The following is a 15,263-nucleotide window of genomic DNA, read 5'->3' on the forward strand; positions in this document are numbered from 1 at the left end:
ACCAAGGCTCTTAAATAAAGCCAATATTTGCACGACCGCAGTCATTAAAATGGTCTCAATTTTGACTTGTCTCAATGTCTTATTTGTTTCTATCCCAATGAAGGTCGCCAAGAAAATTTGTGGTTTATATTTTTTTGAATGTTTTTTTGGTGCTTTTAGGTCAAAGGCAGTGTAGAGCAGATGGCCTGAGGGTGGAGTTGATCGACCATCCCAGTACATGCAGCGTGCTCCAATCATTTACAATTGTTACGTTTTTGTGTTATTGTTGGGGGGGAAAAAAGGACAATTACAATATGTAACAAATTTAAAAAAATATATTTAGAAGGCAGCTGACTTAATCTTTTTTTGACTCCTAGTTTTTCTTGTCCAACATCCCATTTTATTCACCTCTGTGCACTCCCATTTTCTATAGTTATTGGTTTGTGCCGTGTATTTATTTCAAACAGCTGTTAGCTTGTGTTTTTATAAGCTGTATTGGTGTGTCCAACTTAAATGGGCAGAGTAACCGTAAATCATTTTGAATCAATATTACACTTCAAGTCTTAAAACAAAAGAAGATATGAACTTCCCCATCCTGCTCTTTAAAATAACCTTTACAAATTTCTTAAATTGTGGGGGAAGGTGGAAAAAGTCCATTTTAAAAGCCATTTACACACAGAGCTGTATGATGACTGGACTATAATTCACCCTCCAACAGGGATTTTGGGACATGAAAGACAAACGATGGTCACACTCAGCCCTGCGATGCTCTGCTTCGTACCTGCCCCTCACACATGTCCAGCAGGGCGGCTCGGTCGCGGGCGGCTCGGGCCAGTTTGCTCTGGAACAGTTTGCCGTCGAAGAAGCCCCAGGGGCAGCAGTGTTCCCACGGCAACGGCTGACCGCAGACATCATTGATAAACAGCGCCGTATCGACGCCGGCCATAAAGAGAGCAGCCAGCTGCACGCCGCGAGCATCCACCTTCTCCACCTGACAGCCAACACACAGATGAAAAATGACAGCATTTAAGAGGTGGGAACAGAAACGAGAGCAGAGAGGTGACGGCGCTGAAGAGCTGCGAGGTCTCTGCGACACGTGAGCGTGCACTCTTCTCAGAGACTTTAGCTTATCGGGGATTTTACTGACTCTACAGAGTTTCATAAAGGCGCCTACACACTGCGCTCTCTGGAGGTTCACTGCCACCCACATCACAGCTGATGCATGTATCATGATAATCAATACCTACTCAGGGCCAAGAAGCACATCGCCACTATTCATTTTCACGCTACTTCCTCCTTGGCTCGGTCGATGATACATCATTCAAACAAAGCTTCTGTTAAAACTGAACTAAATTTTCCTTCCACAGTTGAATCTTAACTTTTTTCGAGGTTTTTTTACCGCCACCTTTTCTGTTTGGGTTTATTTTGCTGTTTTCACATTTAATGGTGCATGATTGTGCATTTTGGCTTCTTGTGGATCTCCTGTTTTTTTATAACCTGCTTCACATAGTACAGCCAGGATTTCAAAAGAAAATTTGAAAAACGTGGCAATGACTTCACTGAGTGAGTTCTGATTTTTTTTGTAGTTTTCTGGAATTAACTTCTGGAGTTGTGACACATATCCTTAAGGAGAAACACGGAGCATGTCGAGGATGCATCAACCATGACCGTGGCATGAAAACCTACGCAAAAGCGGGAGTGTTTGCAGTCAGCTGGCAGTTTGGGTACGTCGCGTCCACCTGCAATGAGCTCCTTCGCCGATGGAAGCGGAGTATAAAGTATGTGATACAACCAGTCTGTGGGATACTCTTGATTCGTTGGTCCGAGCCAGCCGTGGAGAAAGGCGAAGTTATAACAAAAAGAGAGGAAGTGAAAACGAGTGTCCATTAGAGCCGCAGCCTGTTCTTTTCATGCTGTATTTTTCATTTTTGGTGGGGTTTTTTTTTTTTTTTTGCAGTTCACCTATTTCTAGTGAACTCTGCCGTCACTCCCTCCCTTATTTCAGTCCACTTGTCAACCGGTAAGCATTCAGCAAACGCATTCCCCATCCAATTCCAGCGACATGGAGTCGGCATCTGAGGTGTGTGAAAACCCATCTCCACTCACCATTCAAATGGAAACATATGAGAAGACAATAAATTACACTTTAACATGCCATTACATTCTTCCCTTATTAACCAAACTGCCTCAGAGGGAAAGGATGTTTTATTTTTCAGCACTTCAGTTTTCTCAAACAGCACCAAGACATATAATTTACACCACAAAGCAAGAAAAATAAGTGCAGGAACAACTCTTATTAATGATTATTCCCTGAAAGGAGGGGACTCTCACCTTCAGCTCCTGTAGCTGGTCAGGCTCATAGAGCTGGCTGGAAACAGCTTGGGCCAGGAAGGCATCGAGCTCATGTCTCTGGAGGATCCTTCCTCCAGGCCACTGCATCATATACCTGAAAGAACAATAATTAATTCAAACAGTGCCCTGGAAGTTTTCAGTTTTAATAAGCAACAACAGAAGCAGAAACTGTAGTTTTCTTTCATTCTTCAGGGAATATGACATAACAGTTCTCAGAGACACACACTTATATTTAAATCAAAAGGATGACTCGAGTGCAGATTTCGATGAAAAAAAGAACAATAAAAAAAGATTAACTTCAGCATCACTCTTACACTCTTCTTACATGACTGGAGTGGAAAATCTTTAAATCAGTTTTTATTTCTTATTGTATGAACGAAAATGATTTCTTGCAACACAAATTGTGACAAACAAAAGCAATTATATTTATTTTAGGGGATATCGAACAGTCGAACGCTGATGTGCTTTTTCAACATGTACGCAATGAGGAAGTGAAACTGGGAGTCTTGGGCTAACACACGCAGCATTAACCTGCATGTTTCTGAGAAACCGGAGCTCCCAGGCAAAAGCCAGAACAAGCCCAGAGACATCCTGCACCATTACATAAATCAATCCTAGGCAAGGCATACATTCGGTGCCAGTAAGCTGTTCCAGTTCATGTCTGAAATGCAAAAGTGAATTTTCATCTCGTTATTTGTTAATTTCTCAAGTGTGCCTGTTGTAAATGTTCCTTCCTGCTGTCACTTTGTCTGCATCAACAAGGCTGAAGCTTCCCTTCATGTTTCACTCGTGAAAAACAAAGCAGCAACTATTACCTCTCTGATGAATTAAAACGTAGTTACATTTAACTGTAAAGCATATAAATACCCACACAAATCAAAAATAATCAGCACGTTGTTTAGTTTGTCTCCAGAAAAAGAAAGCAGGGCAATCTTGTGTAGGATTTATGCTGCAAAGGCTGAGTTACTGGCTCCATTGTATGAACAGACATGTCATTTTCTGTCAACCTACTGATGAGCCTTTTTCACAGAAGACATCCTGACATGTCACAGTAAGAAAAGCACTGCTATAAATAATAACGCGACTGTTGAACTGCAATTAGAGTCCTGGTGTTGGGAGTGCTGGCTCACTACAGCGCTGATGGGGTTTAATGGGAGAGCAGACAAAGTTTTTGTTAATGGTATTACACGTGTCTTTCCTGCTGTAGTTAGTGGAAATGTCGGTCTTTTTAATTTGTAACTATTTGTTATAATCTACTTTAATAACAAGCAGACAGGAGGATACTTCTAAGGCTGTAATCCATGTCTCCAGCTGGTTTATCAACAAGTGAAACCAGATTCAAGCAGTGTGTATTTATTTTATTCTTGTAACGCGTGACCCTGAGCAAAGGTTGCTCTGACCTGAGTTTTTGGGCAGAATTGCTCCGTAAATACAGCCACGAATGAGGACTGAGAGGAGACAGGAGATCGGCAATAAGAGAACATGACAAGAACAAGACACGTGCTGGAGCGCTACAGTTCACGGCCTTGTTTGCAGAAGACATTCTGGCTTTAACAGGTATAATTATGACATCGAACTGAGTGACATTTATCGTTGTGAGCTTCCTGTTCTGTGGTAGCCTGTATGCTGACTCACTGTTTGACAGGAGCAGAGCCATCGTTATCATAACGGACATCACGTGTGACAAAACTACTACAAACAGTAAGGTGTCAGTTTAAACTGAGTAAATTTAGCATTTGATGAACTGGATAAACATAAATACTACAAACAAATATAAATGGCATATACCTGTTACTGCTCAAGTCTAGGATATTACTGTTATTACTGAACAATGGCCAAAAAGAGTAAATCTTAAGGAAACCAGTAGGGGTTTTTAAGCTTCAAGAGAAAGGTTTTCTTAAGACAGGGCTCTAGACTAACTTTTTGCCATGGGCGCACCGGTGAGAATGAAACAGAAAAACATGAAGGAGATTTTTCTGGCCTGGCTTTTTATAGCAGATAACCTTAAAAATATTCTGCAATATTCTGCAGTTTTGCATAATTTTAAAAAGTTTAAATTTCTTCAGTATTGAACAGCAGAAATTTGGCTTTCTTGTCCGAGGTCATTTAAGTGAAAAAAAAAAAAAAAAGAAAAGAAAAAGACAGCAGCCGACAGCGCTGTAAACAACGGTAGACTGGTGGGTAATAAGCGAATGAATAATGCAGAAAACAGATTTGAGACGGGAAACTGTTCTTGAAGTACAGAGAGAGAGAGAGAGAGAGAGAGAGAGCTAGCTGTGCATGAAGTGTGATTTTTATCGTGGTGGAAGCAAAACAGCAAAAGTCAGAGGGAATTCATGACGACATTTATCAAATGTGAAGCGCAGTTTGCTGCTTCTTTTGCTGCTGGCTCGGTGAATTTTGGTTGGAGAGAGACAAAACCTGCAGCTCAGAATCAGCGCAAAAAGACGTAAACACAGAGCGGACCCGACGCATCAGATTCGCTGAGCTCCGACAGCGTTTCCATGTACGGACCATCGGGTGAGAAAGCCGAGAAAGACAAAGCTGATTCTGATGCGTCGGGTACGCTCTGTGTTTACGTCTTCGTGTGGAATCCGTGTACCTGCTCTCATTTGCTGTTTGGTGATTGTTAAATAGTTTTGTGAGCTTTAATCTGAGAATCAGTCCACACCTGGACTTTCAACTGGACCACAGCCAATCAGAGAGGTCCCGCCCCTGACCATCTCCGATTGGTTTAGTCCACAATTTTATTTTTATTTTTTTTAGTCGCACCACTGAAAAATTTGGTTCGCAAGAGTTAAGTCTTGCAAAATGTGTTTTATGTATCACCATTATCACTAAACAATAGTGCCTCTGGGAAAATTCAGGAGAAAAATGTAAATACTTTGAATTACCTATGACATCAGCCTAAAAAAACTGTTTCATTGTAACAAAGGCAGAAGTAACATTGGATCAATTCTCAAGCAGGGAGAGGAAAAAAGAAAAAATAAAGACACAAGGTCTGTTTTTCTTTTCTTTTTTTTAACTATTTGACCAGATTCCTTGACATGTTTTAAAGTAACTACCTACAGGAATTGTCAAGATGCCTGCTGAGTGCCAAAACTTGCTTCTGAAAGGATTGGCTGTTTGGTTATACCCAATTATGCACATATTTTGCTCTGTCACCTTTATACAGGGCAGTATTTGCAACAGAAAACATATTTGGATATCCCACCCTCCAAAAAACCCTATTTGCCAAATTTAGATTTGCACCCAGCAAAGCGTTTTAAAATCCCTATAACTGATGATACCTGAGCACGCAGCACATGAGCAGCAGATGCTGTGGGACCTGTGCTGGGTTGAGGAGGGCTGGGCAGTCAGAGCGTAGGCAGGCCAGGAAGGCCCTGGTTCTCCTGGAGCGGTCCTCGCTGGCACGACCTAACCAGAGCCGCCGGAGGTTGGGGCAGGTCCACTCACGGAAACACAAGGCGGGAACCAGCTCTGGTGTTAGGGCCGACTTGGCCTTACCGCTGCTCCACTCTTTGATAATCACTGGAGGAACTGCAACACAGAAACAAATGTTGGAATAATAAGATACATACGGTGGCGTTGCTTATGATGCAGATGCCTCAGTTTTGGAGATTTCCGAAGCTGCTAAAGATGAGAGCATGTAGAGGTTTGAGCTGTTTCACACATAGAGATTCTGCCAGTGCTGTGAAATTGGAATATTTAGTGAAGAGACCTTGAGCTGTAACGACCAGCTGGGTACACAACTTCTGCCTTTGTTTGCCACACATGACAGTCGAGTGAATCTTTTGTAAAACAAAAATTCGAGGATGTCCAACATGTCACTGCAGTCATCATTATTTAATGTTTACAAGCCTGAAGGCTCGTCTGACCTATAATGACAATAAACAACAACTTTAAGTCAGTTAATGTATCTCGAACATCTATGGCTGCCTGAGCCATACCGACTCAAATCAGGTAATGGCAGCATACGTACAAGCCTGATTGGCATACTGACCCAGGTAACAGCAATGTATGAGGAACAGGAGGTTTTAAGCCTGTATATTCCTTGACTTTAACAGTACATCTCCCTACAACACAGGTGTCGAACTCCAGGCCTCGAGGGCCGGTGTTCTGCAGGTTTTAGATGTGTCCTTGATCCAACACAGCTGATTTAAACGGCTAAATTTCCTCCTCAACATGTCTTGAAGTTCTCCAGAAGCCTGGTAATGAACAAATCATTTCATTCAGGTGTGTTGACCCACGGTGATATCTAAAACCTGCAGGACACCGGCCCTCGAGGCCTGGAGTTCGACACCCCTGCCCTACAATGTAATATTAAGTAGTTTCTCAATATGAAATCAAAATGACTTCTGGATGAAAAAGCCCAGGAGCAGATGAAAAACTTCAAATAAGCATCTAGCCAGCTTTCTGACAATTCAGCAAATATACAGAAAATATACCTTTTAGTCAAGAGAACAGAGAAAGGAGAGAAAGGGAAACAAGCACAACTATAGCTAGCAAGATTTTAAACGACAGGTGGCCTAGTAAGAGGCCAACATGAAAAATGTACCAAGTAAGAGTAAGGTTTGGGAGGCTACATGATACTGACTGAAAGTGTAATAAAAATTGAGTATCTGTAGTCTGTAAAGTCTGTAATCTGTCTCAGCTGATGCAAGCTTTAGATGAGAGGCCTATTTAAAGTGAACCAATGTGGCTTCAACACACTTTTTATTCTTGAACTCTAGTAGAGCAGCATGACTTTGTTCTAGCAGTATCCAGTTCACAGCATGCTTGAGCCTTGGTGGTTCACGGGTTCTTCCTGAGCATCCTAACCAACTTCCTCTCATCTGAGGGTGACTGTTCGAGACTTCCTCCAAACATTAGAAAAGTGGAAATACATTCAAGTAACTTCTACTTGCATAGAATTGTTTGAACTAATGATCTTGGAATCTGTAGTTATTTAGAAATGGCTCCAAGAGGCCGTCCCAGCTTGTATAAATCAATATGCACTTCTCCCCCTTAGACCTGCTTTTTAAAGTCATTAAAGATGCATGCCGTACAATCGTTCCAGCTTTGATAAAGAACAGTTCGAAGAAATCATTAAAAGCCCCAACTATGATGACATTCATGCCATCATTCATTCATTCAACTGTAGTTACACTGAGGTTAACTGGTCTCTCAAATGAAAATATTTCAAAGAAAATTGCAGTGTAAAGTGTTTATCCAATCACAATGCCTGTTATTCCATATTGCACTCAGGTATCTAAGTCCATCCCAGACCAAGACCTACCTTCCAGGGGAGCCCTCTTGCGGAGAGCGAGCCTCTCCAGGCGGCGGTGTGTTTCAGCCAGGCTGAAGAGGACGCCGTAGGCATACTGTCTGGCAGCACGGAACAGCAGCGAGGCAGGAGGCAGCTCAGAGTTACACTCATCCTCTATACACACTGGCATCTTCATCTCTCCCTGAGGGATGCAGGGGCATAAGGAATAGTTGAGGACAAAATGAATAAGAGAGCAGGATCGAGAGCTCTAAAGAGTCTCATACGCTCTCTCTTAACAAGACAATATCATTTAGACATGGACAAATGCATAGATACGGCTTTTGAATGAAAACAATAACTATTTAACAGTCTTCTGCAGAGTGGTGCCAGCCTAAGAAGGTGTTTTCAAATTTGTTTATGTTGAGTCTTTCAGTCAGCCTTGAATGTATTTCGTTAGTCCAGTTTAACCTGCAGGAGTATCTGAACACTTAAGTAATGCATTTTTCTATGATCAGCAACAGTTTAATAACCTGAAAAACATGTATGATAGATTAAAACTACACGCTTAGGTTTCATTGTTGCGGTACACCACATTTTACTACAAAACAATTCATTTAAAATTTCAGAAAACCCTTCTTGCTTTTTGGGGGTTTTTTTAAGGAAAATGACATGGGATCGTAGAATATAAATGGCTGGGATGAGGATTAGCACCTACAACATCGAGGCCATACTTCTCAGCCACAAAAGTGTAGCATGCCAGCTGGAAGTTGGAAATTAATTTCTTCGTCAAGTTGTAGCATTGCAGTAACACGGGGATACCGCGGATCGGGGGATAGACAGACGGATTGGTGCAGCATCTGCAGTGTTGCGGATGTTGTACCGGACTGTTGTGGTAAAAAGACAGAGTATAAAACCAAGGCTGTCGTTTCACTGCTCAACATACGTTTCTGCCCTCACCTGTGGACACAAAGTTTAGGTACTAACTGAAAGAATGAGCTCATGGATACAAGGGGCATAAATGAGACTCCTCCAAAGGGTTGTCTGTGCTGTCTGTGGGCTGAAGCTCCTTTTATCTGACGGGAATGCCTCCTGGCCGCCCTCTTGGTGAGGTGACCCTGGAGCAGACCTAAGACTTGGTGGAGAGATAACGTCTCTTGGCTGGCTTGGGAAAAACGCAGTGTTCTCTCAGAGAAGCTGATGGAGGTGGTTGGAAAGACGGCGGTCTCGGCATCTCTGCTGAGCCTACTTTCCTGCATGTATCCAGGGTTGGTACACATGGCTGAACTTTGATGGATAGATAGGTAGGTGTATGTAAGCATACGATGGCCATTTTTCAGCAACCATAACTTCAGTGTTCAAAAGACACACTGCGCACCTAAGACATACCTATGAGGTTAAAAGAACTTTTTTCCCTCATAACATTTTTCAAACTTATATTAGTACAAAAAAAACTTTTCTGCTGATTAAAAAGGAACACATTTCGTTAGTTGAGTGTGTGGCTCATGAGTCTCTGTGGGTTTGATTACAATCTCTAAACTTCAAACTTTCAGAAACCTGAAAGTGTTTTTGTCCCAGGAAATGAAGGGTATTCATGTGACACAGTGTTTCATACAGGGGTGTGCACTACTCTCTTCACAAAATAACACCAAAAGGCTCCAACCAGAGAAAGAAGTCAGAAATCCCAGCACAAATCTGAGCAAAAACACCAGTACACAAAGGGGGTTTTCCTGCATAGAAGCACTTTTTGACAACCCGCAGAGACTTTTTAAAGAATTGTAATAAAGTGCCAGAAATATAATGTTTATAAATAGATTTCTGCAACATAACACAGCAAAGGTATGGCGTTGTCTTTACTGTACATGGCTTGTTCATGTTTAGTAAATGGCCTGTATTTATATAGCGCTTTACTAGTCCCTAAGGACCCCAAAGCGCTTTACACATCCAGTCATCCACCCATTCACACACTGGTGATGGCAGCTACATTGTAGCCACAGCCACCCTGAGGCCCACTGACATATGCATAATCAACCAACAAAGGCTCATTGTAAGCCAGGAAAAACCTTAAGAAACAGGTGCCCTCACAGGTCCATTAATGGTAGTTTGTGTCAGGTTGTGAAGGCAGTAGTACACACAGCTGTAAAGTTTTTGGGCATTTGAAGACTAAAATCAAAACTACAAAGGACAGTCCTTCAGAAATCTAACCAACCCAATGATCTTCTCCAATGAGCAGATTTTCTGCTTTCTAGTTGTGCTGTTAACATTAAAACTCGTATTACATAACACAATGTCTGTGCTGGAGCAAAGGATTGATGGTCTCAGGTTCAAGTTTCCTCTCAAAAACAGATTTCGAAAAGGAAATTAAAACCTTAACGAACTGTTACTAAGAACTGTTTCACCTTGGTCAATATGTGGTAAATCTGGGGGTACATCAGCCCTCTTCTGTGTCTGTGTTCGGCTACACGAAGAACCTCAGCGCTGACCTAAAATTAAAAACAGAAACACGGTGACAGACTTTCCCCAGAAACACCCCACAACTGTGCTGTGAACTCTGGAGTTTGTGTCTGACCTGAGGCAGAGGGGGTGTGGTTATGTCCATGTGACTCCGCGTCGCCATAGATAACAGTGACGGAATGTTTGACCCGCTCCCGTTGCCTTGGGAACCGTCTCCAGAGCCGGAGCCCCCTCTTCCAGTGGGATCCTCCCACCGAGAGGACTTGTCTGTCAAATGGCTGAGGAGAGAGGGATTATGAGAATTTTTAAGTTATCCAGAAACTGGCATTCAGGGTCAACACGTGTGTATTGTGGTTAGTTGAGGTGTAACAATTAGATTGACAAGGACAAACCAATAGTTTAAAAGTTTAAAATAATGTTTAGAGTAATTTGACTAATAGCCACTTCTGACTATTGTCTCTGCATTTATCAGCACTGGATGTTACACCTGTCATCATTGTCTGTGACTTTTCAGTAGGTTTGCATGAACATTATTGGCCACCAAGAAAGCAGTGGAGGGTGAACCTGTATTAACAAGGTGTTAATAAGGTTTAAAAATATAACAGCACAACCATTAATATTCTAAAACTAATTATGGCTGTGTGGTTTTATTAAATAATTTCATTAATTTTTGTTATTTATTATATGACATTTTATATTCTACCTGCAACGGGTGTGTTAATGGTCGCTCATATCAAGGATCACCCCTGGTCACCGATCATTTTCACCAAGAAATCTCCCCACAGATGCATTAAATTATTAACAGACTCATAGTAAACTAAATCAGCCTCAATATAATATCATGTTGCATCTCCACATGTGAAAGAGACATTTCTGGATGTGCACTTTAACATTCATTGCTATGTGTGATCAATCAACCATCTTTAAAAGAGAAAACAGGAGGCCAATTCTGGCTGCTGGTTGAATTAATTTCACAGTGCACCTGATGAGACACTCATCTATCACGTTCTTCACTTAATTTTTCTCCCACCCCTTCCCGTGGCATGTGTGATTTTTGGTTTAAAAAACAAAACAAAAAAACTCCACAGTGTGTGGAGGGCACAGGTGAGACACGCACACACAAGAACAAACTTCAGTTGTGTGTTTATTCATAAACTAACTAAATAAAAACAACAAAAATACACAGTTTTAGCAGTTCAAATATGTGTCCTCTCATGTTAACCGGCTACTTTAAAATTAGATCATTTGTAGTTGTGTGTCGACGTCTCCTCTAGAAGTGAGATATGGGCCCCACATTGCACATCATAGAGAAAGGGTGGATAGCACAACCATAATGTTTGCACATTCACCTCCTGTGCCAGCCTGCCATGGCTGCACTGGTATGAGTCATAGGTGATGTCACAGGGGAACAACCGGATGATGGAGCAAATCACCCAGCCCTACTACCTATTCCTAGTAGGAGTATGAATCACTGAAATACTATATAAAAGCCTACTTATGAAAAATAAGATTAGTAATTAAACATTAAATACTCCGACATCGTGTGAAACTGTAATTATTTTATATGTGGTGTCAGTGTCCACTACACGTCAGATTTATGAGCCATGGCTGCCTGGGCTTGCTCAGTCTTGTCTTGATGAACAAGTGCCCTAACAGGTTGGTATGACATGCATATGTCTTCATCCAGAAATGCAAAGCTCTTTGACTTTACTTTTCAGACACATGGTACCAGGGTTGTTTTATACTCCCGAGTAGGGCTGCCACAAACGATTATTTTGATAGTCGACTAGTCACCGATTATTTTTGCGATTAGTCGACTAATCAGATAATGCATCCATTGGACGTAAAACTTACAGCTTATTGCACCAGCATGCATCTGCTCTTATAGAACTATTATTAGCTTACAGCTTTAAGCATTTAAGGTATGTGCTAACTAAAAATAAAGACAAGATGATAGTTTATTAAATTTTAATGAAATTTGCAGATCCTTTCGGTGAAGTGTGATAAACTCAGCCATCTGATCCTTGCTATCTAAAATACAACAGGAGTAAATTCTCGAGCATCTCACACTTCTGATAATCAGTTGTGTCCTTGATGTTTATTCAGCTGTGTAAAAACTTTAATCTCAGCCAAACCGATTTACTCAGGAACAAATCAAACACTGAAAAAAGCCAAACAATAACATTTTTAAGTTATCTAAGTGACTTATATATCATGTTTAACCTGAGTAGCGAATGACGGCGGTGGGTTTGAAAACGATTTGCCGGGAGTCCGGTGTTCTCACGGCGCTAGTGAGCCTAGCCCCCGGCTCGCTATCGAGCTGGTGGGTAACAGACGTCTCCGAAAACGTCGGAGCGCTGTTGAAAATATGTGGTGTCTTGATAAACTGAGCAGATATTTGAGGTTTACACAGCTACATTCTCGCCTGAAAATATGTTAAACGTTTATTTTGTGACCCAGAAAGAATAATATTAAAACTAACTAGCTGCCGCCATTGTTGGAAACTGAGCAGGGCTGCGCTATGAATTCTGGGATAGGTTGGACCACGAAGTATGCACCAGACCCATCCTTCAAATCTGAGGAAATGAAGGCCGCATTTGTCGGAGCCTTCGAATTTGGACAGTCTTTGTCGTGTCGCTGTAAACAGGAGGATGCGGTTCCTGAATTTGGACACAGCTACGATAGCGGACACTACGTCGTCTTCTTCGGGGTTTAACGGCAGCTGGCATCCTTGTACATGCAGTGCTGCCAACTTCTGTTTCAGTCCGTTATTACACTCTTAAATCCTACTACTTATTCTTGCATCTTTTTGGAACTTACAAAGCTTGAAACGGCGTGTCGACTATTAAATCAGTCGTCGACGATTTTGATAGTCGACGTAATCGTGACTAGTCGACTAATCGTGGCAGCTCTAGTCCCGTGTTAGGAACCCACAGAACCACTTCAAACTGTGCAAAAGGAACCTGACATGCTCGAAAAGTGTCTTACTTGGCGTTGCTGTCATTGGGTTCATCTCCATCCGACGATGAGGAAGGAGACGGAGAGGGGCCAGACAGAGGGCCGGTGTGATGATTGGGTAGTCGACTTCCCCCCTGAGTGGAATCATATGGAGCTGACCAGTCAGTGAAGCCCATCTTGCCCGTCAGTGAGTCATTGCAGTCTTGGGATGGTGGCTGTGGGGTCTGGAACAGAGGGCCAGGTCCATATGGAGCATTTTGATAGTGTGGCTTTAACCCCGGGACCTGGGGGGGAGGGAACTGGGAAAGGGGGGATAAAGAAGGAAAATTGGGTTGGTGGAGGAAGAAGCATGGGAAATTGAGTACAAAAGAGGAAGAGTAGGGAAGAGAAGACATCTCAGGGGTGGGAACTGATACTGTCCTATTTTATATCAGATCAAACTGGAAGCATATCATCAAGGCTGGTGGGAGGATACAAGACGGGAAGAAGTGCACCCTCCTCCATCAGTCACTAAACGAGCACATGCCTCAAAGGGATTTCAAAGAGCAAAGGGAAATAAAGCCTAATCCACTATTCTACATGTAGACTCATGTAGACAGAACACAATTACACATCAAAGAGACTTAAGGATTAGCGAGAAAAGGAATCTACCTGATTCTTTCCAGGCTGCATCGGTCCCATGTGACCAGGTGGTCCCCCAAATGGAGCAGGTCCAAACCCAGGTACTGTGCACAGCGAGAGAGAAAAAAACAGGGATTAAAAACAAATAGACAAATGTGTTTTATTCACAGTGAATAAAAGTACATCGAGCAAGCCAAAAAGATTACATAACAGCAATCCTGTTTTCTGAACTTGCGTCCTGAGCCGCTTGCTACTCACAGATGAAAGAGGAGGGCCCCATGTTAGGTGAGCGGGGTTTGGAGGCAGCTGAGAAATACTCCACAGCTTTCTTGAATCGCTCCACCTTGTCCTCCATACGAGACTGCAAAGGGGGGGCAAAAGCATTATGAAGACTACTGAACCTGCTGGTATTAAAGATGGCAGTGAGGATGTTCTAACTGAGGGATCTGCTGGAGAGATTTCCTGCATTACGCACCCAAGAAGGAAAAAACAAGAACAAAAAAACCTTTGGCCTGTTCTCTGTCCGTGGACCAGTGTTTGATGTTTTGGTTTTACAAAGGGGAGGTTGTCACAGCAACATAGCCATAAAGTCAAACCTACTTGGTCACTGGTTTATCCAGTGTAAACAAGATTAAATAACATGCCTAAGGCCTGATTTAGACCTCTGCGGGGACTCTTTGTAGAGCCTACAACCTATAACCTACAACCTATAACCTTTGCAAGTGGCCGATATCTTTGCCTGCATTCATGCTCATGTGTGGCACATATGCATTAATTACCGTATGGTTGTGTCCCACTGATTTACATGCTGTGCTATCCAAAAGAAAGAAAATAATGGGACGTTTTTCACTTTTAAGTCCCTGCTCTTTGTTTTGGTCAGTTTATTTTCCAGGGGCACATGGCTGTGTCCCTCAATTTTTTCTACTTTTTTGTACATCTCCCCACGTCCAGAAACAGTTTCAAAAATCTTCCACAGCATGCATTTTTAATTTCTCTTTGATATTTGGGCTGATTGTTTTTACATTCATCGGGTCCCAAAGAATCACCTTTTTTTTTTTTTACCCGATTTTTGTTCCTAAGAAAAATGAGAGCCACGTATGAGGATATTCATTTTAAATTTTGATGAAACTTAGGCAGTAAAATGTCCTCGTGAGTGGATATCAGGCCCTTGTAGAGCAAAATTTAGTATTTTGGTCTAGACAACCCAAAATGTGATGTGCACATATGTGGACACCAGGTCCTAGGAGGTTAACATTTACTGATATGTTGACACGAGTCTATATGGCTGAAGTATTGGTCCTTTTCTGTGTCATTCATTACTACAGGAACAACTGGTTTGGTTTCTGACACCTGGTTAGATGTTTGCCGCTCTGGTTCCAGATCACTAAGTCCTTGTAGCTGGAAGAGAGTCGCCATGTTTACTATAAACTGACCCCATGCAAAGGTTTATCTTTCAATCTCCCCGTCCTCTCTGTGACACTTTGGTTATAACTGAAGACACAAATCTGCTTTTGAAGAAGAAGAAAAAAGGCCCCACATGTACTGTTTAATATCAAACAGGAGAATATACCGCATTTAGAAACCTATACTTTGGTGTGGATTAAACCACGTTAATGCTCGAGTGAGCACATGTATAGACAGAGTTTAATGTGAG

The 15,263-nt window shown here is 42.0% G+C and overlaps 1 protein-coding gene across 1 annotated transcript in view; it reads right to left on the bottom strand.

Annotated features, from left to right (window-relative positions):
- The window catches only part of fam120c (family with sequence similarity 120 member C), a 38,739-nt gene that overhangs the window by 10,253 nt on the left and 13,223 nt on the right, over positions 1 to 15,263 (bottom strand). The window contains exons 5-13 of the mRNA XM_082519762.1: positions 13,868 to 13,970; positions 13,640 to 13,713; positions 13,019 to 13,287; positions 10,146 to 10,308; positions 9,976 to 10,059; positions 7,610 to 7,781; positions 5,622 to 5,871; positions 2,311 to 2,425; positions 761 to 970 (exon numbers count right to left, since the gene is read on the bottom strand). Coding sequence (XP_082375888.1) covers positions 761 to 970; positions 2,311 to 2,425; positions 5,622 to 5,871; positions 7,610 to 7,781; positions 9,976 to 10,059; positions 10,146 to 10,308; positions 13,019 to 13,287; positions 13,640 to 13,713; positions 13,868 to 13,970 — 1,440 coding nt within the window. The remainder of the gene's footprint in view (positions 1 to 760; positions 971 to 2,310; positions 2,426 to 5,621; positions 5,872 to 7,609; positions 7,782 to 9,975; positions 10,060 to 10,145; positions 10,309 to 13,018; positions 13,288 to 13,639; positions 13,714 to 13,867; positions 13,971 to 15,263) is intronic.

This window comes from Aulonocara stuartgranti (assembly GCF_965226115.1).
Source record: "Aulonocara stuartgranti genome assembly, chromosome: 20".
Classification (NCBI taxonomy): Eukaryota; Metazoa; Chordata; class Actinopteri; order Cichliformes; family Cichlidae; genus Aulonocara; species Aulonocara stuartgranti.